We start from the raw sequence: 26,971 nt of genomic DNA on the forward strand, positions 1-26,971 counted from the left end.
GATACTTACTGCCTAGGTAATCATGGTTGACAAAGACATTCTGTGTGTATCACACCATCAGGTTCCTCCTCTCTAAAACAGGAATAAGAATATTTGTGCTACCTGACTTATTGGTCCTGGTAAGGAAAATACTTTGCAGATCTTAAAACAGCACATTAATGTGAGTTATAATCATTTTTATTTAATGATAAATAGATTTGCTATAGGCAGAGAAATGAGCAAGGGAATAACAAGCAAAATCATGAATACATGGGCTAACATAGATTCAGCAAGAATTGGCCTTCCAGAGCAATTCTTCTCCTCCAAGGCATCTCATCCACGTGAAGTAAGGAAACTTACTTGGATACACATAAGACTCTTGTTCCCTTTACAGAACTAAACAATAGTATGCTATGAGTGTCATAAAATCCAGGTAGAATAACTCAAGTATAAGGAAGGTTATGTTTAAGCACATAGTATGCTCAGCATAATGGCAAAAGAAGTTTCATAAGCCTCAAAACTCTGTTCACCTATCTTCCTAACTTATGTTTTCAGCCCTCTACACAAGCTAATAGAAAAAAAGATTCAGAACACAGAATTACAGTTGGTTGGCTCAGAAACCCAGAGCCTGAAAACAAAGTTTTCTAAGCTTAAAAGGAGTCAGGCTATGTGTCAATTAAGTGAGAATAGTAATACTAGCTCACATTTACAAAGCACCTTGTAACTTGGGTGATCCAGTGAAGAAATAAGTAAGCAGAACCAGGAGAACACTGTACACAATAATTACAAGGATGTAAATTGGAAGAAAAAAAATTGATGAACATTTTGTAATTAAAATAACCAAACTTCTGCTTGCCATCTAGGGGAGGGGGTGGAGGGTGGGAGGGAAAAACCAGAACAGAAGTGAGTGCAAGACATAATGTTGTAAAAAAAATTACCCTGGCATGGGTTCTGTCAATAAAAAGTTACTATAATAAAAATAAATAAATAAATAAATGAAAATTTTTAAAAAGGAAAAAAATAAAATAAAATAAAATAACCAAATTTGATGGGGGGGGAGAAAAATATGCAAAAACCGAAAACTATATATGTGGCACATTTGCATATAATTTCCAAATTCTACTGATGTGCTGTTAAGTTAACTAAGGTTCTTTCTTCTCTCTTTTTTTTTTCCTATTTCTTTGTTTCAAGGGATGTTTCTCTGGTAGAGTGACAGGAAAAATTCTAAATTTAACCAAAAATCTAAAAATAAATGGCATTAACAATTTCAGGACAGCCTGTATCTATGCATAAAAAATGATATAAGAAAATAAAATCAATTCTTTTTTAAATGTTGAAATATCTAGCATCCCAGGGCTAATAAAGGTGATTCAAAGCAATTCCAATAGACTTTGGATGGAAAGTGCCATCCACATCCAGAGATATTAAACCTATATTGTTTGCTGTCTTGAGGAAGGGGAAGAAAATTTTGGAACATGAGGTTTTGCCAAGGTGAATGTTGAACATTATCTTTGCATGTATTTCGCATGTATTGGAAGAATAAAATATTATTTAAATTTTTTAAATAACAAAAACAAAAAAGGGAACAAATAACAACCACCTTGTGAGGTAGGTGCAATTATCATTGCATTTTACAACTGAAGAAACCAAGTCTAAATGAGATTAACTAAGGAAAATTCAAGGTCAACTAGCTAAGGTCAGAAAAAGAATTTGAACCTAGGACCTCCTAACTCCAAATCCAATGTTTTTTGTACTTTGCCATGAGATCTGTAAGTAGATTTGGGCTGGTCAGGCAGTGGTATCAGGATCTTCCTTCAAAACTGACTGGGTGGATTATAGAAACAAAGGCCAGGCTGGTCATATGGATATCGGGTCTCAAAAATACAGAGTTGAGGACTCCTCAAAAGACTTCAAGAAACAAGAAGATGGAAGTTAACTCTTCACAATTATTATTAACTATGAGACCATGAGGAAGTCATTGAACATGTTTGCCTTGGTGTCCTCATCTTTACAATAGGAATAATAATAGCATCTAGATCACAGAGATGTTGTGAGGGCATTTGTAAAGTGCCTAGCATAGAGGCTGGCATGTAGTAGCCACTATATAAATACTAGCTATTATTATTATTAATGACATTAATATTATTATTATTAATGACATTATTTGATAGAAAGTACAACTTTTGAATAATTTTAAAGCCCATATTTCCAGTCCTTTGTAGATAAGACAATGGGATATGATGTCTTTCACCCATTTACAAGTCAGTACAACAAGGCAAGTGAGGGCTGGTGTGGGCAGTTGCTGGTGACATGCTTTTTGACTGAATTCTCTTGAGAAGTTCCTCCCCATGATCATGTGGAAAGATGAGAACGTATGTGCATGTTTTGCCCAGCTCATACTAGAAGCTCAATTGGAATGAAACATGGTAGAATACTTGACCACAGAATTTAGATTTCAGGGGAACTCAGTTCAAATCTTTGTTCAGATGCTGACTGCCTGTATCATATTGAACAAACCACTTCCTCTTTCAGGATTTTAATTTCCTTATCAAATAAGCAGCTGAATCTAGATCACCTCTAAAGCCTCTTCTAGCTTTAACATCTGGCTTCTTGACACTAAATCACCTCCCTGAGCCTCAGTTTCCCTATCTGTAAAATTGAGTACTTGGACTAGATGACCTGTAAGTTCTCTTTCAGCTTTAAATATGTGTCTTTCTTACTATAAGACACATCTTCTCTGAATCTTTAAGATTAAGGACTTAGACCTTTAAATACATGGCACTGTAAGACATATCCTTTCTATCCACCTCAGTTTTCTAATCTGTAAAAATGAAGGAAATAAATTAGATCAAGGGCTCTTAATCTGAGTTCCATGAACTTTTAAAAAATATTTTGTTAATTGTATTTCAATATAATTTTAGTATTTTATTTTATACATTTAAAAACATGATTCTGAGAAGGGGTTCAGAGATTCTATCAGATTACCAAAGGGGTCCATGAGACAGAAAAAAATGTAAAACCTCCCAAGATAATCTCTAAGAGCCCTTCTTCCCCAAATCCCATAGTGACTGGAAAAAAAAATTAACTGGCATTAATATAAGGCTCTAAAGGATTTATTTCTTACAACAACCCTGAGATATGTTATTATGATCCCCATTTTATAGATGACAAAACTGAAGCTCAGAGACCTCATAACTTCATGTGAATAAATAATGACTAGAGACAGAGACAGAGTGAGACACACAGAGTCAAAGACAGTAAGAGACAGAAATATAAAGACAGGGACAAAGAGAGACAGAGAACATATATGTATATAAGACCATAATTCTAGACTGGAAGAGAATTCCCCAGCTCCTTAAACTATGTATCATGATCCCATAAGGAATCTCATAACTGAATGTGGGGATCACACAATTTTGATTCATTATTAGTGTTTGATTTGTATACCTATTTTATATACCTGGAGCCACATAAAAGTTTCTCAAGCAAAAATGGGTCACAAATGAAAAAACTTTAAGAAGTGCTGATCTAATCCAATTTTCTCATTTTATAGAGAAGGAAACTGAGTCCAAGGAAGGTTGTGATTTGCTGAAGGTCACACAGGCAATAAGCATCAGAAGTGAGATTTGAATCAAAACCTCTGATTACTGAACTCATTCCACTGAACCATTACATGACAATGTTCGGGGAAAAGGAAAGTCAGAGTGTAATGGAAACGTGAGGGAAATTGGGTTAAAATAAGAAAGGACAAGAGTGGGAATTGATAAGGAAGTACTTAAAGAAATAAATACGGAATAACTACAACATTCTCTCCTGGAGAAATGAAAGCAAATTGAAATTAAGCTTCCTTTTAATTATGCATTTCCCAGGGATCTGATCTAGAGAGAGAACACTCATAATATATAAGTATCAATTTTCAGTAAATATGAATGGCAAATAAGGAATTTAATGAATTGCAAATGACAGTGTTACTAAAAGTTGTTATCAATCATGGCCAGTGTCTTCCCATATATTATTTGGGTCTCAGCTCCTTACAGAAGCTAACAGCGCATGTGGGAGAAGAGAGAAGGTCTGGATGGTGGCAGTGAAGAGCAGGGAAGGAAAGAAACCATAAAACTCCTCCATTCTAGCCATTAGACACTGAGAGAAGCAGTGTGAAGACAAGGCAGAAGAAAAATGTTTGCTAATGGCTTTAAAAAATAGATGGAGAATTGATGAGGCTGCAGGAACGGTTCAGCCATCAACTCGAGAGATAGCTCTCAAACCAAGCCATGAAAAATGGGGTGGGGGAGAGACAATAAAGGAGAGAGACCAAAAGAAGTGGTAATGAAGCAATTGAAAGAGACTCACTAGTTATTGCCAGGGTTTCAGTCATAAAGCTAGCCAACATCCATATAGAGTTTTAGGGTATTCTAAAGTGGTAAAAGAAAGGAGGTTCATCTCATTGGAATTGTTTTGTGAAGAAGGGATTACACCTATAGTTATAATCATCCCCATTTTTATCTGCACCTGTAATTTCATCAGAGTAAGATAGTCCCTCTGTGAAAATTACTCCATCAGTATGTACCAGAGGGTTTAATAAATGCTGATTGATTGAACTTGGTGCAGATCAGCAATTTGGCTGTAACTTACTATCTTCTGTGGCCCTATAAGTTCAAATTCTTTGTCAATTATCCCATAGCTAGTAATTGTCCCAAGCTGAATTTAAATTTTGATCTTCTTGACTTCAAGACCACATGTAATATATATAATGCTCATTGGTGGTCAGTGATTTGCTTAAAATTTCCCAGCTAATAAATATCAGATGCAGGATGCAGTACTCTATCCATTATTCCATACATCCTTAAGGTATAAACGTGAACCTAGGAAGGATTTTCCCTGTTCAAGATAAACAAGAAAACATATAAAATCAGTAGTTCTCTTTGGTCAATTGAGTGATTTTAATATTGTTATAAATGCTTAATAGTTTGTTCTGGATGTGCTAGTAAAGCCAGAATACAAAGAATTTAAAGCAATGTTAAAGCTCTATGGGACCATAAACCTCCTATCCTCTCGAGCAGCTCCTGAAAAAGGTATGCTCCAAAGAAAAGAGCAGGAAATCATTGTTACATTCTCAAAAGGAAAAAGAACAAGAAAAAGAAAAAGGAAAAAAAAGGAAAAGGAAAGTTCAAAAGAAAACAAGAAATATCACCTCATCTCCATCTCCCAAACAAGGTGTGGGACATTGGATCTCTAAAGCAGCCTCCTTTACATGAAGATTTTTTCCTTTCCCTGCTATTGAGAATGGGGAAAGGAAAGGAACTCCACTTGAAAGAAAAGAAAGAAAGAAAGAGAAAAAAAAGGAAAAGCTGCACCAAAGGAAATTCGCATAATCTTCAGGGCACAAAAGGTTTTGGTTTCTTGGTCAAATTCCCTACTAATGGAACTCATTAACTCTCCCTCAGTTATAGCATACATCTTCATATTGGACAAGGGACTTTGTAAACTCTCCTTTCAGACTCTAGCCAATAAACACGATGTAACATCAAACTATGGATAATGAATCCCTGAATCCTCCCATGGCATGTGGCACAGCTCTGACCATCTTGAGAACACATTCCATGGGCCTCCATCTCCCCCAATCATTACCTTGGCCATTCTGTTCTCCTTCTCCCCTTTTAGGACATTTCTATTATTACTTGTATTTCTGTAGGCAAAATATGCTATACCAACCCAGAATGGAGAAAGTCCAAACAAACATAAGCAAATTTTTATGGCTGGCATTTCCATCTATTCTAGCTCAAATCAGGAATCCTACAAAAGTAGATACAAATGCTCTTTTAAATTATTAATGAAAATGCATGGTACTAGAGAAGACCTTTTTGAATTGAATAGAGTGGAGTAAGCAGAACCTGGAGGATAATTTATACAATAATAGCAATGTTATAAATAAAGGTAAATTTAAAGGACTAAAGGACTCTGATTCATGGAATAACCAACTGATAAAAGATACTATCCACTCCCAAGAAAAGATGAATGACTCAAGATACAGAAGAAGATGTATCTTTTCAGATGCAGCTAATGTGGAAGTTTGTTTTGCTTGACAAATACATATTTGTTTACTAGATGTTCCTTTGCCTTTTTTTCCAATGAGAGTAAAAGGAAGAAAGTTAGGCAAGATAGGGATAGAATAAGGGGGAAAGAAAGAAAGGATCATTGAAACTTTGTTCATGCAGAAGAGAGGACAAATAGAAAAAAGATCAGGAAAAAAAAAACAGGACAACTTTGAAAGCTATAGTTGGACTTATTTACTTTAAAAAGAAAATAAAACCATAATGGAGATATGAAGTTTCATATACAATCATCTTTCTGTATTCTATTAATATTTACAGAAATTCCCATTTTAAAATTCAGATTAAATTTTATATAAAAGAGTTGCTCAACAACCATCGAATGGACAACAATAATAATTAGTTGGTGACTGGCTTTGGGAGACTGAGAGCATTGTGGCAACTAGAACAGGAGCTAAACACAATGGTTATGTTTAATAAGAAGGCTCCTTATTTAATCTCTGCACCCCAAACTTCCCTCAAATTCTCCTATATTCAATCATTTGCCAAAATTGGTCAGTGGTACCCTGACATACACAACCATTTTGTACACACACTCACACCTACCCTGTAAGAGGTCCTCATCAACTTCATTCTTGGATCATCACAAAAGTCTCCCATTGGTCTCCCTGCTTCAAATCTTTACCTCCCTTATCCAGCCTCCTCACAAGTATGAAATTAACATTACTAAGCCCTAACATTCACCCTCCCCACCTATTTTCCAGACCCAGAACTCTCAATTCTTGTCCATTGCCTTAAGAGTAAACCATAAAATCCAGCACAATCTGGCTCCCACCTGCTTTTCCAATTTTTTCCCATTACTCCCCTTCCCATACTCTCTCCAGTGAAACTTGTTTACTACATGACAATTCATCTCCTTTTCCTGGGACTTTGTAGGTATTTCCCCCCAGGACTAGAATCTCAGATATCTATCTTTTATGCTTCTCTAGAACTATTTAATCACATTTATTAAAAATATACCAGAACTTCACAATGTTCACATGTAGAAAGCTCATCGAAAATCTTAAAGTACTGTAGGAATTGTGGCTTGCCATCATCATCATCATCATTATTTACTTGTACACCACAACTATCCATAAGTTTTGGATATTGGGCAAAGTGGGGGGGAATGGTGCCATAGGATCCTATATTTAAAGATGGAAGAGTGAGCTACTCCAATTCCCTCATTCTAAAGGTGAGAAAATTGAGACTCAGAAGGTCCCTAGGGTTGCCCAAGGTTACCCAGGAAATAAGTGGGAGAGCTGGAATTCAAAACTAGGTCCTCCAGCACTGGATCCAGCCTTATGTCCATTGTACTCCATTATCCTACTTTTTTTATCACTGCTTTTAGAATTTTAACTTCTCTTCAAAACGAGAAACAAATTTGTTCCTTTAGCCACTCACATCTGGTTATAAACACAAGGATAACTGGGGCGACAAAGGTGGAAAAGAGGGGAGAAAGACGGTTCAACATATTTGAATCCAGCAATAGCATCAGAGTGAAATTCCAAAGAGCTAGTATGTGGGGAAAGTTAATCATTTAAGAATAAAATTAAAAGTCAAAGTGATGGAGACTTCAAGCATAAAAGACCACAGGTGTGGAAAGGGGAGGCACAGGATAGGTATGTGTGTGCAGGGAGATTAGATAGATAGATAGATAGATAGATAGATAGATAGATAGATATGATTGATAGACATGATTGATAGAGAGATAATAGATAATATAGAGGATTGATAGATGATAGATATAAATGATTGATAGATAGATAGATAGATAGATATGTCTTTGGAGAGTAAAGGGGAAGAAGAGAGAGTTCCTGGTTAATTTTCCCTTTCAGTAAATTCCAACTTTTAGGGAGAAAGCTTTTTAGAGAAGGAGAGATTGGAAAGCAAGGAGACCAATCAGCTTATATGATGGTCTAGATATGAATTGATGAGAATAGCAAATTCCTCCAAGTATACACAGATTCCTATGGATCCTAAAAACTGCTTAATGTCTATTCTCCCCCCCCCCCCCCCCCCAGCCATCCACTCACAGCCAGTCCAACTCCCTGAATGCACTGGGCACATCCTGCCAATGTGCACTGGGGTACATCTGAAGGTACCTGGTCCCTCTAGCAACAGTGAGCTCATTTATTGAATGGATTTTCGTGCTTATGGAAGTGAGAGACTGATAGCATTGATTAAAACCAGCCAGGCATGAGGGTTGCTGGCATTCAATGTTCAGACTTCCCGAAACATTGGCTCAGTCCTGTCCTGAAAACTCAACTCTTCTGATTTTAATATGTCTGGATAGAAGCATCTGTGTCTTTGCCCTTTCCATTTATTTATTTTAACTCCTTGAAAACCACCTGTGTCATTGGGGAGGGGGGACATTTTCTTTCCTCTGTGGTCATACCTGTCCTCCAAGAGCATTGTTAGGACCGTTCAGCTCTGGGCCAGAGCACAGAAAGGCTTTACAAAACGAAAGCAGCTGCTGGAGATTGAGCTGTAACTAGCTTGGGGCCATCTGGGCTTTGCCACAGGGCAGGAAAAATTAATCCAAAAACATAATACATACATTCCTTCAAATAGAAGGAGGTAAAGGGAGAAAGACCTCAGACACTTGAGTTCCCAAGACTGTTATGCTCTCCCATCAATTCTGCCCTTTCCCTCTTTTATTCTATCCAATGAGCTGTAATTTACCTTATGTTAATTTGGCATATATTTACATATTCATTTACATATATGTTGTCTCCTATGACAAAATACAAATTCTTTGGGAAAAGGTATGCATCCTTTGAGTGTTTTTCAGAGTCTTTAGTGCCCAGCCCATAGTAGAAGCTAAAGAAATGCTTATTGGTTGATTGATAAAGAAATTCCTAACATCCCCATTCTACTGCATCCACTCTTCTCTGCTTTCTCTCCCCTTTCTCTTTTACAGTCTCCCACCTAGGGCTAAATTATACTAGTGCCAACCTCCATCCCAGGCACTAGAGGAAAGGGAGCTTCAGTGAGTTCTTTCTGATGGAGTAGAAACAACATGAGACTCCAAATTCCGTGGGCTAGACTAGAGACCTTCCAATTCTAAGGTCTAACACCTAAGTTTCTAATCAGCAGCTAGTGCTCTTTCCTATTTAATTAATCTGTCAGTTAACAAGCATTTATTGAGCACCTATGTGTCAGTCACTGTGATGAGAAAGTCAAAAATGGAACTGAATTCAAAGAACTTACACTCACTGGACAGCAATATGTACATATATAAGTAGATATCAAATATGTGTCATGTAATCACAGGATAATTCAGGGAATAAGGAATAAGGAGTAGAGCAGAAAAGGGCTTATATTCAAGGTGACCTTGAGCTGAGGTTTGAAGGAAATTAGGCATTCTAAATTGTCTCAATTATTTCTTACAATAGTTTCACATCACAAATTAGAAGCTCGATTTTAAGTTATGTTTCAGGGTTGTGTTGCCTCTTTAAAAGCAGCTTCCTAGATTGGCAAATTTGCAAGTACCGGTTCTGATAAGGAAAAAAAGGGAGAAATCCCAAAGATTATTTTGCCATGGGGGATGACAGTCAGAATATTCCTGCCTCATTTCCACCTGGCCTTCTACCAGCACGTGAGAACAGAGAGATCAATTTCCTAACTATTTTGTCATTAGAATTGCTCCCCTTCCATCCGCCAGAACAACCAGGAGCCTCCAGGAGCCCCAGCCTCCAAAGAATGATTATATAGATCTGGTAAAAGTTTGAAAGATGTGGCTCTTTTCAACAGCCAGGTGATTCAGGCTAATTCCAACAGACTTGTGATGGAGAGAGCCATCTGCATCCAAAAAGAAGCTGTGGGGACTGAATGTGGATCACAACATCCTATTTGCACCTTTTTTGTTGTTGTTTTTTGCTTGCATTTTGTTTCCTTTCTCAGTTTTTTTTTCTTTTTGATCTCATTTTTCTTTTGCAGTATGATAACTGTGGAAATATATATAGAAGAATTGCATATGTTTAACCTATAATAGGTTACTTGTTGTCTAGGGGAAAGGGTAGGGAGAAAGGAGGGAGAAAAAATTGAAACACAAGGTTTTTCAAGGATGAATGTTGAAAATTATTTATGCATGTGTTTTGAAAATAAAAAGCCTTACAAACGAAAAAATAAAACTATTCACACAAAAAAAAGTTTAAAAGGATGTTCAGAGTTAAGGAAGTTATATGATTGATATTTATGATTCTGGATACAACAACTCTATGCCTTTGATCCTGGAGCAAAAATAATTTCCCTCTTCCTGATTTTCCACATCCAATATTAATATTGCTTTCTCTGTCCCTTGTTATTTTCAAATTCTCTCCCCTATGTGAATTCCCTGAGGGGAGGGGCATTATTTTTGCCTTTCTTAGTATCCCCAGTATTTAGCACATCACTTAGCACACAGTAAGTGCATCATAAATGTTTGTTGACTGGCTAACTCTCTATTAATCCATATTACACTGGATCTGACCATTTTTTGTTTTTGCTTTTCCCATCATTTCCCCTTCAGATTCTTTAAAATACTTCTTTGACCGTTCAGAATTTATCTACCTCGTTTTTATATTTCTTCACCCCTCCTACCTTGGCCACTGAACATTTTACAGATGCGTAAACTGAGACAAAGAAGGTTAAGTAACTTTCCCAGAATCATCATTTTAAAAGGACAGCTAGATGACAAGCCTGGAGTCAGGATGACCTAAATTGTGTGACACTGGGCAAGTCACTTAATCTCTTTTTCCTTCAGTTTCCACGAGGATCATAAGAGCACTCATGCTTCAGGGTTGTTCTAAAAGGAGAAATGAGATAATAATTATAAAGTGTTTAGCACATTGTAAATACTGTGTAAATGCTAGCTCTTTTGTTGTTGCTGCTATTGGGCCCATCCTCAAAGCCCTGGGCACTTAGTGGGATACCCTAGAGCTCACACTAAGCTAAAGTAGCCTCTGAGGCTCAGAGTCCCCTCGACACTATGAGATACAAGAGGAGGACGTTAGTGTTTCTTTAACACAGCTGCAATAAAATACTATCATGAGTTGGGATAGGGTATGGATGTGTCTGTGGCTGTGTAGCCCCAATGGGAAATACATCCTTTGTTTACAGTGGATATTCAGGAAAGACTTGGTGATTCATGGGCTCATGAGCAGATCACCTAAACTCTCCGTATCCTAGGCAACTCTTTAAAGTATCATGTCAAAGAAGCTGTGGATCTGACCAACATCAGTAGAGGAACTTAATACACCGGGCATTCCCTACCCTGATGGAGCTCCAGATTCAGAATGGAAATTTTAAAACTAAAAAATTATGTGAAATAATTGAGAGAGGCAACTGAGGTGGGACTAGAGAAAGGACGGCACTTGGAGAAGACCAGGTCCAAGTGGATCCTGGGATGTATATTGACCTATGACCTCAGGAGATCACTTAGTATTTCAATACTTCTAGAGAACACTCAAAGATCAGAAAATCACCACTTTTTGGTTGGAAGGACTACAGAGGCAATCTAGGTCAATCTCCTCATTGTATAGATAGACTGAGACTAAAAGAATTGGGATGACTTGTCCCAAATTGTATATATAATATGTAACAAATTGTATAACATATAATTATATATAATAATATATAATGGATAATTATATAAATTGTATATATAATCAATAACAAAGCAAAGATTTGTTCCCATAACTCTAAACCCAATAAGCTTAAAGGCAACTAGGTGACACAATGAACTTGGAGTGAGGAAGATACCTTAGACATTATTAACTGTGTGACCCTGAACAAGTCAGTTAACCTCTCAGCCTCAGTTTCCCCATGTGTAAAAGGAGAATAATAATAGGTCCTCCCTCACAGAATGGTTGCAATAAATGCAATAAATGGTTTATAAAGAAATGACATACGCATACTTTGCAAACCTTAAAGCACTGTATGAATGGTAGGTGGTGGTATTATTATTATTAAACTTTCCAGAAATGCTGCAAGTGAATCGCTTTCATTGGTAGAATAAGTCTATAAATAATTAAATCAAAGGTCTCAATAAAACCAAAGAAAAACAAACAACTCAAAAAATCTATATCATATAATTAAAACAACAGAATGTGCTAAAGCCTAAGAGACAATTACAGTTCTCTACCCCCCCCCCAATCTTTCCCATGTGTTTGCTCCGAAATCTTTATATGAAATCACCAATAACTTTATCATAGAAACGCCACTTTGCAGAAGTCTCTCTTTTCTGGTTTATAACTTATAATTAAAAACCGGAATTTTGCATCAGAAGAGTTTGGGGTTGTAATATTATAGTGTCATATGTATGATGCTCTAGTTAGTTAAGGTCAGAGGCAGTTTCCATTCTAAAATTTTTCTCAAAGTCTCAAAGCTCAATGAAAAATATAAACTGGCGAAAGTGACTTAACCACTTGGGAGATCAGAAGTTGTTGTGTGGCTTTTTCCTAAATAAAGCAACAACAAAAACATTTTTATTGGCTTCAGATGCCTTCCTCACTTCTCTAATCCAAACAGCCAGTTTAAGGAAAGGGTGTTTAAAAAAAAAAAAAATTTGTTTATTTTAAAACCAATTGGAACCTGAACCCTGAGTCCTCAATTAATTGCTTCCCCACCCCTTTCCACTGGGTTGATTGTTTCATGACATACCCCAGTTCAGAACGGCAGGGGAGAACTGGGTTTGGGACTTTGGCCCACAGGGTCCCAGTAAGATTGAGATGTCTCCTACAGAATGCAATGAATCTCCCCAGAATCAAATGGCATCCAGTTACCAGCAGATTATAGAGTCAGTCTGCAATTTGCATGATGTATCTGAGCTCATGACTTAGCACCCCATGGGGCAAAAGACATTTGAAAGTTTTCATCTGTCTTGACACAGTGAGACAAGCCTTTATGTATTTCCCCAACTCCTGCTGGTCTCAGAGGCTGATGCCGTTCATCCTTAACTATAAACTTCCTTTATTTACAGTCTTCACTTTCACTTTCCCTTACAGGGGGGAAGGTGTACAATCCACATATATACCTGCCATTTGTGTATATAAATACATATGGGTAGCCATGCAAACATGTGAATGCATGCACACATCCATGTATAAGACCAGTGATTTCCTTGGTAATCTGGGAACTCCTGGCAAGGAAATGTCCTCTACCTGTACAATTCGGAAAATGCTTTGCAATATATTGTCTTGGATCAGAGGGTTTTAACCTATTTTTGTGTCCTAGAAATCTGGTGAAGTTTATCGAGCCCTTCCCACTATCAGATTTTTCAAAATACATGATATTTCAAAGGAAATAAATGATATTGAAATTCATTTATCTATTTTTAAAAATGTTCACAGACCTTAAATTAAGAACTTTCTCTCAGTAAAATACTTAGAGGCAAATTGATTTGTTTGGGGTCTCATAGCTAACAGATGGTGACACACGCTTGGAATCAAGAGACCTGAGTTTGAATCTGAACTCAGATGCTTTTCATCTGTGAGACTCTAAACAAGTCACTTTACTTCTGTTTGCCTCAGTTGCCTCAGCTGTCAAACGGAGATTATAATCCTTGCAGGGTTGTTGAGAGAGAGAGAGAGATGAGACAATAATTATAAAGGAATTTAACAGAGTGTCTGGCACAAAGTAGGCTCTATAGAAATTTTTATTTCCTCCCTTGCTCCTTCAGAGCCAGTATTTGTCCAAGAAGTCAGTTCTGCTCTCTCTTCATCCATTCTTTTCTAAAAAGTAACGAATTTCTGTAAATGGACTAGAGCTTCTTAGCAAAGAACCATTGTACTTGCCTCTCCCTCCATTCATAGCCTATGATTATTTCCTCCTGAATCCTTTGCCCCCTTCCCAGGGACAGTTAACAATTAGATGTAGGTTATACATGTTCAGCCGTATATAAAACATTTCCATATTAGACATTTTGCATAAGAAGACACAAGTTTTTAAAAAGTGAAAAATAGCATGTTTTAGTCTATGTTCAGACAATATCAGTTCTTTTTCTGGAAGCAAGATAGTATGCTGCAATCTCAATTCTTTGAGATTGTTTTAGATCGTTGTATTGATGAGAATAGCTAAATCATTTACAATTCTTCATCGGTTAAGTGTGTATAATGATCTCCTGGTTCTGCTCACTTCACTTTGTATCAGTTCATGTAAATCTTTGCAGTTTCTTCTGAAATCATCCTGCTTATCATTTTTATAGCATTTTAGAATTCCATCACAATCATATACCACATCTTGTTTAAGCCATTTCCCAATTGATTTCCAATTATTAGCCACCACAAAAAGAGCTGCTATAAATATTTTTGTACAAATAGGTCCTTTTCCCTTTTTTATGTCTTTGGGATATAGACCTAAGTAATGGCATTGTTGTATCAAAGGTATGGACAGTTTTATAGTCCTTTGGGCATAATTTTAAGATGCTCTCCAGAATGCTTGGATCAGTTCATAACTCCACCAACAGCATATTAGTTTCCCCATTATCCCACATCCCCTCCTACATTTATCATTTTCCTTCCCCCCCCCCATATTGCAACTGTTTTTACTTTAAGATCAAATGAGATAATATCAAGTAAGTACAAAAAATGAGGAAGGATTCTACCTCTGGAGCTAGAAGGGATTTCAGAGACCGTGTGGTACAATTTCTTCTTTTACAAAGAGGGAGAAATTTAAATCCAGGGAAGGTAAGGGATGTTGATCAAGGTCAAAAGATGATGAGTCTCAGATCTGGAGGTCCTCTGCCTTCAAGGCAAGTGTTCTTTCCATTGCACCATATTGTTGGTTGAAGCAAAAAATTCTTTCATTCTTTATTATGTGGATTTGGGAAATGTGTGTGTGTGTGTGTGTGTGTGTGTGTGTGTGTGTGTGAATATGCAAGGAAAAGGGTACAAGAGGCATAGTATCATAAATCAAGAGCAAGGAAGGGCTTCTCATCCAGCCCTTCATTTTTTACAGTAAAGGGAATTAAAGATCTAGGGAAATTAAATAATTTACCCAAGATTAGTAACAACAACCAGCATATAAAAAGTGTTTCCAGGTTTGTAAAATATTTTACATGTAATTTCTCATTTTATAGATATATGTAGTGAGGTGCAGAGTCAAGATTAAAACCCCGAACCTGTGATTCAAATGCATTCATTGCTCTTTTACACTAATTGATAGAGAAATGTAGTAATAAACTGTGTGGCTTAAGCAGACAGTTAAAATATCAGAAATTCCCACCCACATGTGCAAAAATGTTTATAGCAATTCTTTTTGGAATACAAGGAAATTGAGTAGATGCCCATCAATTGGAAAATGGCTAAATAAGTTACAGTATATGAAAAGAATGGAATATTATTGTTCTATAAGAAATGATAAGCAGGCTGATTTCATCAACATTTGGAAAGACTTCAATGAACTGATGCTAAGAGAAGGGAGAAGAACCAGGAGAACATCATACACAGTAACAGCAAGATCAATTATGATAGAATTAGCCCTACCAGAAATACAGTGATCTAAAAAAATTCCAATAGACTTGGAATAAAAAAAAATGCCATCCGCATTTAGAAGAAGAACTATGAAGATTAAGTATGGATTGGAGCATACCATTTTCATCTCTTTTTTGTATATTTATTTTCTTTCTTGCGGTATTCTCCTATTCTGATTTTTCTTTCACAACATGGCTATTATGGAAATAATGTTTTTATTTATTATACATTTATAACCTATATCTGATTGCTTGCTGTCTTTGGGAGGTGAGACGTAAGGGAAAGAGGGAGAAAAAAATTGGAACTCAAAATCTTACAAAGATGAATATTGAAAACCATCTTTAGATATAATTGGAGAAATAAAATACCATTGAGTAAAACAGAAAAGAAATACCAAAAACCCTAAACACGACATTGTTGGGCAGAGTCCAAGGAAGTGAGTTCAGATCCTTAAGGGGTGACAAAATATAATGAAAAAAATGCTGGTTCAAACCTCAGCTCTGCCACTTACTATGTGAGTGATCTTGTACAAGTCAGTCCCCTCAACTCTAAATTGAAAGAATTGGATTGGGGAGTTTCTGAGATTCCTCCTCAATCTAAATCAATGATCATCTGGTATTTTCTGATCGACTAGGTTAATCAGGACAGCTTTCTTGAATAGGCTGGGGTTTGAGCCGAGTCCAGTAAAAATGGAGGGGTTTCTAAAGGCAGACAAAAGAGGACATTCCAACCCAAAAAGCAAGATGGTATTAAGCCTGAGGGCAAACGTGGACTGAGCAGTTTATTGGAGTGAAACAAGAGAGTGAGACACCTGGTTGGAGAAGTAGTTTGGGGCCAGATTGTTGAGGACTAGACTGTCAGCCTGAGACATTAACAATGGGGATGAGCTCAGCCATTCAAAACCTGTTATCACACTAACAGTGGAGAGAGAATGGGATTGGGACTGAAAAGAACTCTTGACTCTGTCATTCACTACTTATGGGACATTATGCAAGTCCCTTAATGCCCCAGGCGCATGGTTTCCTGAATGGTTTCCTTCAGAGTTTTGCCTTTGGGTTGCTAGCACCCAACAGTGACTGTCACATACATATTGGATAAAAGCATGTGAATTAACTGATCCATAGGATGAGGGCAGCAGCTAGGTGGCACCATAGTGCACAATGTGACAGGCTTGGAGTCAAAAAGACTCATCTTCATGGGTTCAAATCCCATCTCAGACACTAGCTGTGTGACCCTGAATAAATCACTTCACCCTGTTTGCCTCAGTTCTTCATCTGCAAAATGAGCTGGAGAAGGAAATAACAAACCATTCCAGTTTCTCTGCTAAGAAAACGCCAAATGGGGTCTTGAAGAGTAAGACACAACTGAAAAACAATTGAAACATCCACAGCAAAAAACAAGGGGGTGAAACTAAATGATTTCAAAGGGCTCTTACAGGTCTAACTCTGTGTGTGTGTGTGTGTGTGTGTGTGTGTTTACTAGGTCATACTTAGAAATGTGTTACCTTTCTCTATTGTGTTATTTCAAGCTCAGTGTAAATGGACAAAATACATGATGTCATACTCAGGGTTGAGTCCTTGAAGACAATTTCAAATACCTAGTTTATACATTTGTAATGGGTAATATTGCTTGTCTTCTCAATGGATGGAGAAGATGCTGTAGAAAGGAAGAGAATTTGAAATTCAAAAATTAAAAATGAATTTTAAATTTTTTTTAATTTTTAAATTGAATGATAAATAAATGAATGAATGGGTAAATAAAGCAAATACCTAATCCATTTAGTAATTCCTTGAGATAGGGATTTTTGTGGAAAGGACCCTTTGGAAGTCTGGGGATGCCCACCATCATCATCTCCAAATATCTTTAAATGCATAAAATAAAATCTATAGGATTACAAAGGAACCCAATTATGTTGAAATATAGTCATTAAAAATTGTTTTAAGATCACAGACCCCAAGTAAAGGAACAATGAACTAAGATTTTTAGACATGCCTGCATGCAGAAACAATATTTCCTGAAAACAGAGTTTGTAATGGTTGTCTGATTGAAGACATTTTAGGTCCAATCTTCCCATAAGCACATAAAGCCTGCTTTGCTCTAGGCACACTGAACTAATTTATGCATTCATTCTTCATTCTGCAAAAAACTGAAAAACATGAGACCTAAATTCTATATCTTAAATTTTAAAAGTGGTATCACACATTTGGAGCTGGTCATATAGTATTTTTAGATTCCCAATTATTCCAAGGCTGAAGGTTGATTTTACAGATAAAGAAACTGACTCCCAGAGATATCAAATAACTTGACCTGAGTCACTCAAAGACAGAACTCAAACCTGTGTTCTCTGGTCTCAAATCCCAAAACTCTTTTCTTGTTTGACAGAAAGAAGAAGGAAGAAGAAGGAGGAGGAGGAGAAGAAGAAGAAAAAGAAGGAGGAGGAGGGGAAAGAGGAGGAGGGGAGGAGAAGGAAGAGGAGGAGAAGGGGGAGAAGGAGGAAGAAGAGAAGAAGAAGGAGGAGAAGGAGGAGGAGGAGGAAGAGGAGGAGCAAGAGGGAGAGGGAGAGGAGGAAGAGGAGGAGGAAGAGGGGGAGGAGAAGGAGGAAAAGAAGGAGAAGAAAGAGGAGAAGGAGGAAAAGGAGGAGAAGAAGGAACAGGAGGAGTCGTCTCCTAAATATGCCCATTTTTAAAGTGTCCCTTTGTACCTAGAACAAGGTCATCACATAGCTAATAAGTATCTTGGGTAAGAATATGACCCATAGTTTCCTGATCGTAAGTCCAGAGCTCAATCTACCCATCATATTGCCTCTCCGGAAATTTTTGTAAAACTGGGTAAGCAAGGATCTAACTAATGCTAACCAAAACCATGTTTCTTAATTAAGAGGATGACAGCAATCAAAACAATAAGTAATTCCAGAAAGGTAGCTTTTGAAAAATCTGTAATCTGACTAAAAATTTGCTTTGTTTCTCATCTCCCCCCACACACATAATAAAACAGTTCTTTACCACAAAAAAAGTTCTACCAATAATGCAAAGGAATACAGCTCCAAGAAAAATACTCCTCCATTTTAATCATGGCTATTATTTTTGTAAAATTAAAATGGCTAAGATCATTGTAATCTATTTTAAGGTTTTGTGGGTTGGTGGGATTATTTTTTTCTTGGCTCTGAGTTCCCCACATTACCAGCCAAATGTTTATGGGGTTTGCAATGTGCCATTTCAAATCCTTTTAAAAAAAAAATACTTTGTACACATAAAGAAATTCAACTTTCTTTTTCTAACAACTCCAGATGAGGACCCATACTTTCAAGAGGTCTAGAGAGTTGTTGTTGTTTAAAAACTATGGATTTTAAAACAAATATATTTCTCCATAGAAATCCCATACCTGCACAAGTATGTACATGAAAACAACAATCTATACACTCATGATTTGTTTCACCTGGACATATATATAATAACAATTGCTGACTTGCACAGCGATTCAAAGTGCTTTCCATAACATTCCTTGAGCCTTACAACAATTCTGTGTGGTATCATGCCCATTCTAAAAGTGAGAAAACTGAGATTCAGACTAGAGTCACAGAACTATTCTGTGTCAGAAGTAGGATTAGAACCCTTCTTCTATGCACTAATTCTCCTTCCCTCCCACGAAGATGTATAAATAGGCCCCATTCAAGACTATAGATGCGTAAACAACATCAGCCTAAAGACAGTACTCCCTACTTAAGATATCTGGGTGCACAGATACCCACCAGCTTACATGTGCTGGGAAACATGAGCTCAAGTGGTCATTTATAGTACCAACAAATGTTTCCCTTAAGCTTAATTGTCATCCTATGGCCAAAATGATTAAGGGAATGCCCTGCTTTGAGCTTTCTTTTAGAAATGATTAATATTTAGCTGACTTTCTGAACTTAGCTTTTCTCTTAGCCAAGACTGAAGCTCAGCTAGAACAAAACTATCCAAATAAGTCGGGTTTCACTTTAATATCCCTGCCCAAATTTCTATAAGCCCATACCCTTTTTCTGCACACATAGGAAGGAGAAGACTGGCCAGGGAAAATTGCATTGAGTTCTGTTTGTGTTTATTTATAAAGAAAGGGGTAAAAAAAAAAAAAAAATCAGCCTCAGAGGCCAATGTAATAAGATGCTGTAGCTTTTATGAAAGAGGTGAAATAATTTTAAACACAGACACACAATGAGTTTATTTATTTAGAAACTTGTTAAATAGAGTCTGGGAATTCAAATATTCAATGTTGACATTGTACAGAACTGGCTCAAAGCCAGAAGCCCAGTCTCTAGAGGGACCCATTGGACAAGGAATCCAGGACTTTGTCTCCTCCCACTTGAGTCTAAATAGGTAAAAGTCATTAGTTATACCCACAGCAATATCTGAATCTCAGTCAAATTAGCAGGCCCAGCCAGGGGAACTTCAAAGGCAAGTAAGTGTGTTTAGCTTTTTAGTCCTGGAGCTGTGGCAATATGTCACACTTTTGAAAGAGTTTTGTAAACAGTTCCTTCCCTTTGTAGAAACATTTCTTAAGTTTCTTGTAGGCCCTGTAAGCAATGTTAATTAACAAGGATTACATTTTTCATTGGGGGAGGGGAAGAATGCCAATCTGTGTTTGCAAACTATGGGGTGAGCTTGGAGGGAAGAAAGGGGGGAGGATATTTCTCTCCCTCAATTCTCTCTGTTTTATTTATTTGTTTCCTTCCCCCAAAACACACACACACACACACACACACTCTCACACACACATACACACACACACACACACACACACACACACACACTTGTTCTCACTACACAGCCAAGTTTCTTTGGGAATTCACTGATGGAAGCAAGTGGAAGGCCAGAAGAGTAGGACAGGGTAAGACCTAATTTTAGCAATAGGATTCTATTAAGCGATGGGGGAAGGGAGGATTCGATTTAGCCCATCCCAAAGAGCATGCTCACATGGGAGAACTGAGAATCGAAAGTGCCTGAGCATGCACACACACACACACACACACACACACACACACACCACACAAACTCCCTTACAAAATGTGGTAGTCAGAAGCAAATTCCAGCTACTTAGGGTAGTCAAACGGATAATCCACTGCTCAGGAGAAATGTGTTTGGCATCTTTGGGATAGCACTGTCCCATGGACCACCCTCACCCTCACCCCCACCTCTGAGAGCTGGCTTCTTCCAGTGTCTGCCTGAGTTTCGAGGGAGGCATCCTAGGGCCAAGGCAAAGGAAGGGGCTGTGTGCCCAGACATAGGGGAATGGGCAGAGTGCAGGCATTTATCCCAGGGGAAGAACTGCCCAGACACCATAGCACTTCTCAGAATGGAAAGGGACAGAATTATTTTCTTTCCCAAGCTGTTTGGGGCCAAGAGCTTCCTGCCCGCAGGGCCATGTTGGGGACTACAGAACAGAAGGCCTGAATCACCACCAGCATCCCCTCCTGCCTTTAAGGCCCCCTTCCTCTGTTCCAAAAGCCATCCTCCACATTATCATTCTTCATCTCAATTGAGATCAACCCAAATCCTAAAGGAATTGAGGGATGAAGTGATGAGGTCCTAGATGTTTCCTGCCTTCAAGGAAAGGGGGGGGGGGAGAGGGTTCAAGTCCTTAGGAAGAAGTCAGAAGAAACTCTGGGTGTTTGGGAAACTGGAATAAAAGGCAATGTGTAGGGAAGAGACTCAAATCATATTCCATGTTCCCCCTCAGTAGACTCAAATGGAAAAGACATGGGAGAGGAAACTGGGTATATTGTCTTCTCTTCCCCTACCCCACCTCCAAGAATGGGGTCAGTGAGCCCTACATATCTGTTTTGCCTGGTCATTTCATACTAGGCTATGTAGCAACCTTAGCTAACTTGATACTGTTTTCTGGAAATCCTCTGGGGAGCAAGTTATTCAGAAAGAAAGAGCTTGCAAATCAGTCTCCTCAACCTTATTAAAAAGTTCCCCTAAAGGAAAAAAAAATTCCTGCTTTTATGTACATATATGTATGTGCATATATATGCACACACACACATACATATATAAATGCACACAAATGCTTGTATATTGCAATAGGCTGCTTCATGTTGAGTGTATTTTGGTTCTCACAGTATCAAGAGCATTAAGGTGAAAGGAATGGGCAGAGCTATCAAGCTCTGGAGAGCCTGTTTCCTATGGAACTTGAAGAATAATCTCTCTCTCTCTCTCTCTCTCTCTCTCTCTCTCTCTCTCTCTCTCTCTCTCTCTCTCTCTCTCTCTCTCTCTCTCTCTCTTTCTCTCTCTCTCTCTCTCTTTCTCTCTCTCTCTCTTACATACACACACTCACAGAGCTGTTCAGAGAAGGCTGAGAATTTATATCCTCCAAAAATGGAAAACAAAACAAAACAAAACAAAAACGGAGCCTTCCTCCCTTCTCCCCTCTCCTGCTAATGAACCGTCTCCCTGCCGGATTTGGAGGGGGCCAGGGAGGAGTGAAACGCTTTATTAACCTTTCCCTAAACTCAGAGACTTTTTTGGCTAAATGCACACACACACACACACACATACACACACACACACACACACACAAATGTTGCAGGAGACTATTTACAGCAAGTGCCAAATGCAATAAAGGAGCACTAAGCCCCGGGTAATGGTAAAGAAATGGCAAATAAACAGCCTTCCTAGAAGGGGGAACTCTCCTCCTGGTCAGGGCCAGCGTTCCCCTCTTTGAAAAACAAATTCCAGGACAGAGTCTTAAACAGGCAAATAAACTTGGCAGCTCTGTTTTTCAATCAGGGGCTTTTAAGGACTAGAGGAAGGCAAATTATAGGCTCAGGGAGAAAAAAAAAATCCTGGTGAAACCTGGGCGCGTGTTATTTTATTATCTCAGATGTTGGGGATGGAGGGGGAAACTTTAGCGAGTTCGGGACCTACCTTGATGATTAGACTGCCTGTTTAAAAAAAAAAAAAGCGATAAAGTGTAAAAGTAACAAGTGCCCCCCCACACACACACGTGTGTCCTACTAATCTGATCGCCTTCTGTCTCTTTACGAGGCTACTGGGTGGGGGGTAAACGGGAGGACGCCCTAAGAACTCCAAGGAGGTTACTCTACAGACTGTTCATTGCTGAGATTGAGATCCTGGGAAGTGTCACTGTTGGCAAGTTGAGAAGCTGTTGCTTTGGGCTTTTTTTTTTCCTGAGGGGTATAGGTGGAAGGAGCCCTCGATCAGCCCTCGACCCCCGGCCCCCTCCTTATGCTCCACAGTCAGAACAATCTCCCATTGGTATTTCTGACTCCATACAGGTGCCCGCCCCCTCCCCCGAAATATTCAGAAACTTGGGATCAGGCTGAAATATCTGTCTTGCTCAGAGAGCTCTAGAATGGGCTCTGGGAGCTGGGGCATCCCTCTCTCGTTTGACATTTCTTTTTCTTTTCTCAAATGTTAGGGTAAGTGCCAAGTGTTTAGGCTGTGCCTTCAAGATAGTCAGGCGTCTTGAGATCTCCTCTACTTATTTTCAAACTAAGGTTTAAAATCCCCCTAAATAAATTCCAGCGTGGCTTCTTTGTTTCAGCTATTGTATTTCACATAATCTTGTCTTTTGAAAAGAGAAAGAAAAAAAAAAAGAAAAAAAGAAAAAAACACAACCCAAATCCTCCAGTTAGTACCTGAGTGGTTCTTTCTTTCTGAGAAAAAGGAAAATCATCGTGTTTTCCGAATTATGTACTTTGACTAACAAGAACACGGCTGAGTCCCGGGAACTTCAGATAAAGTAGCTGAGTTAGTGAGGGTTCGGCCACTAGTAAATTTCACCCTTGCAGGAAATAGTCCTGCCGTGGGCAAAATATTGCATTTCGATGGGATTTGTTCCCAGTGTTAAAAACAAACAAACAAACAAAAAGATCTGGACGAGACTTGGTTCACTTATGTAGAATAAATTGCCTTTCTCTCTCTTTTTTTTTTCCCTGAACGTAGAACGTAGAAGGTTAAGGGGGTGGGGGAACGCCTAAACTGGAATAATAGCTACAAAGTTTTCTTGTTAGAAGGATTGAATTACAGGGGTCTCTCCCAATCTCCTCGGCTTAGCGATGAAGCTGACACGCTATTGAAGGAAAAGGAAATGGTGTTTCAAAATACAAAATCCGAAGTTTTCATATGATTTCCTTTATTACTTATATTGTAACTGGAGGATTATAGGATGCAGTGGCGCATCTGTCTGGGAAAGACGGCGGGAGCAGGCAGCAACAACGAAAGAGGAGACGCCAAACCCAAGAACAAAGTTTTTAAACGTTCGGATTCGGTTCTCAAGAAATCAACTACTGTACCTTTGGCCACAGTGAATAAAACAAATGATCTCCCGCCGGATGTAATGCAATTATTATCAAATCAGAAAGAATTGGGTGTGCATTTCTTTATGTTTTGTGGGTGTTAGGTTGTGTTTGGGGAAGGAAAACACTTAGCATTGGCTCGGATCTTGTCCCTGCAATTAAATAAAAATCGTTTTGAAAGTTTCAAAGAAAATTTATGGAAATAAAAATAGGTCGGCGTTGCCTTCTCCCTTTCATTTCTGAGCAAGCTGAGTAATAAGACAAGAAGTTAAGTTTCCTCTTTTATCCAGCACAACTTAGAAAGCTTTCATCTGCCATCTTCCCCAATACTGGATGAAAGGCTGCACGCCTAAAAGTATATGTGAATGTGGATCTCTATTTATAGGTGTAGGTATGTGTGTGTATATTTGTGTGTGTGTGTGTGTGTGTGTGTATTTCAGATGAAAATCAAGTCCTCAACCGCATTGGGAAGCAAATAAGAAAGGCAGGAAGGAGCGAATTTTGACACTGTCGCAATTAAATAAAATGAACAGTATTCAAAGGAGAAACAGATGGAGCGATTACCGAAATAACCCCAGTCTTTCTGTCGGTCACTAAGACCCAGGCGAAAAGAAATTTCTGCGTGAGTGTGTCTGCCTGTGTGAGCAGCTGCCTGGAGGAGCCAAACTGTACCAACTCCTGGAAAGGCGCCTGGAAATGACAACACTGAGACCGAATTGAGAGCCGGGTTCCCGAAGGCTGAGGAAGAGGAGGATGGTAGCAGAACCCGCCTCGGCGCTGGTTGGTTCAGGGACGCCGGGCTCCGCTGCCTGGCTGGCTGACTCCCTCCTTCAGCGTAGCCCCTGAACCCCAAGAGGCGAGGGAGGCGGACCGCAATGTGACTTGGGGGTCGGGGGCATAAAGCTACTACTCTAGGGAAGGCTCAGGAGGTGTTAAGAGAAACGAAAGAGGGGAGAGAAGGAAAAAGAAGACAGTGGAAGAGTCTTATGAGGCAGCTCTGAAAAGCGTTTAGCATTGTCCTTATTATTGGGGGTTTTAATGGATATATGTATGAAACAGTAAGAATCCCCTTCCTGGAGGTGCTTAGCAAATCGTGTATGTGTGCAAATAGTGTTATGTGTACCCTGGAAGGCCATGAATATACACGCACACCTTCCAAATGATACAAAATTAAGTTGCAACGTACCATGGATTGGATTGAACCAAAGAAAAAAAATGAAATCTTTTTAAAATTGTTTTCTCCACAGTAATTCTGGGTTACAGTTCACACTGGCGGAGCAGTCTGCTCAGGCAATTTTCTGACCAGTTCACCCAACTCTTCTCCTCCTCCCTCTCCCCGTGGGGGTGTTGGATATTTTAGGAAGGAACCTCTGTATACCAAAGCTGGTACATGTGGGTGAGAGTTCACATCGCCGAGGATAAGCAGCTCTCCACCAGCACCGCTCCCCGCCCTCCCCCTAGCCTTGCCAACTTAATGGGGGGGGGGGTGCAACCGCGTGGCTTCGGATCCCCCACCCCTCCCATACACTTACACCCAGTCCTGCGGCGCTCTGTGCCAATGCCCCGCCGCCGTCCCGAGTGACCCGCCCGCCTTCACCCTTAGGACGGACACCCCAGGCGGCTAGACCTCTCCGGGCTCCCTGGCTCGGCGCACTCCCCCTCCCCGTCGTGGGCCCGCAGCGGCTGGTTTTACAAGCTGCCACGCTTCCTTCCTTCTGACCTACCCCCATCTCGGCTCGTCTCCACTCAGTCTACCATCACCCTACACTGCCCTTCTCCTCCTCCTCCTTTCCCACCTGCCCTCGGTTCCGAGGGATGCTCAGCTGAGCTCCTGCCCCTGAGCCCCGACAGCCGCGGCCGGGGCTCCAGCCTGCCAAGCCTGCCTGCCTCCCCTCGGCTCCGGCAGCCTCCGCCTCCCTAGTTCCTTCCCTTCTCGGCCGTGAGCCTCTGAGAAGAGAGCCGACAGCGCCCACTATAGCAACCGCGGCTCCTCGCAGCCTCCCCGGCCTCGGCTGAACTTCCAAAGCCAGCCCTGGAACTTTTCTCAACTCGGGCTCCGAGGCCGCCGCCACCCGCCGCTACCTTCCACACTGGGGTGACAGCCTACCCCGCCGTTCTGCCCTTCTCTCCTGCACCCCAAAGCCCAGAAACAAACGCAGTCCTCCCAAGTCTTCGTTTCCCCTCGCCCTCCCCACCGCCTGCCACCCCCCACCCCGCCCCCACCCCCTCCTCACGTTTCCCCTCCTCCTCTCAGACCCCTGGTCTAGCTGGTTGGCCGAAGGCATCTCTCCTCCGCCTGAGGGGAGGGGGGAGGTAAAGCGCTCTCTCTCTCTCTCTCTCTCTCTCTCTCTCTCTCTCTCCCTCTCCCTCTCTCTCCCTCCCCCCCCCTCTCCCCTCCCCCCCCCCCCCCTCCCCCCCCTCCCGCCCTCCACCCCTCTCATCCCCAAGCTGATGCAGCTGCCCTACTCCAAGGGATGAGGGCCCGCTGCGTTTGCTCCCTTGCCCACCCCAATCATCAGAGAGGCGCGGGACAGAAGAAGATGCTGGGGCAGGTTGCTGCAGCTGCAGCCGGGGTTCGGGTTTCCCCACTCTGTCCCCAGTGTCTGGGGACAGCTCCAGATACCCGGCACATTCAACATATGCAAGATGGCAGAGGAGGGTGAAAAGCCAATAGAAAAGCGATATTGCACCTACTTGTGGCCAGTTTCCTTGCCCTGCCTTTGGATCTCATGTTGTGCCCAGTCCTGCAGCCGCTGGTGTGGTTGGGGGGTGCTTTTTTTCTTGGATCTTTTTCTCCTTTTTCAATCTCTCTCTCTCTCTCTCTCTCTCTCTCTCTCTCTCTCTCTCTCTCTCTCTCCCTTACACACACACACTCAGACTCAGACTCTCGATGTCTTTCTCTCTTTCAGTCTCTCTCTCTGTCTCTCTCCCTCTCCTTCTTTCTCACTCACTCTCTCTCTCTCTCCTTCTCTCCCTTTCTCTCAATCCACACTCGCTATCTCTCCAGCATTGTCAGTTTGGACAGACACCTTCGCACATGCGCGCTAGACGCCCCTCCAACATCTCAGCGCCGCCAAAAAAAGTTTGGAGCGATTTATCACTTTGATTTGGAGATCTTGTCAGATGGCAATCGGGGAGGAGGCGGAGAA

General features: G+C 40.0%; 1 protein-coding gene across 5 annotated transcripts in view; it reads right to left on the reverse strand.

The window, feature by feature from the left end:
* The window catches only part of MECOM (MDS1 and EVI1 complex locus), a 668,000-nt gene extending 641,364 nt beyond the window's left edge, over nucleotides 1-26,636 (reverse strand). For all 5 annotated transcript variants that reach the window (XM_031957626.1, XM_012546602.3, XM_023500819.2 and 2 more), the window contains exon 1: nucleotides 26,517-26,636. In XM_031957626.1, coding sequence (XP_031813486.1) covers nucleotides 26,517-26,553 — 37 coding nt within the window. In that variant the 5' untranslated portion in view covers nucleotides 26,554-26,636. The remainder of the gene's footprint in view (nucleotides 1-26,516) is intronic.
* Nucleotides 26,637-26,971: the final 335 nt, after the last annotated feature.

Source organism: Sarcophilus harrisii, chromosome 3 (assembly GCF_902635505.1).
Source record: "Sarcophilus harrisii chromosome 3, mSarHar1.11, whole genome shotgun sequence".
Lineage (NCBI taxonomy): Eukaryota > Metazoa > Chordata > Mammalia > Dasyuromorphia > Dasyuridae > Sarcophilus > Sarcophilus harrisii.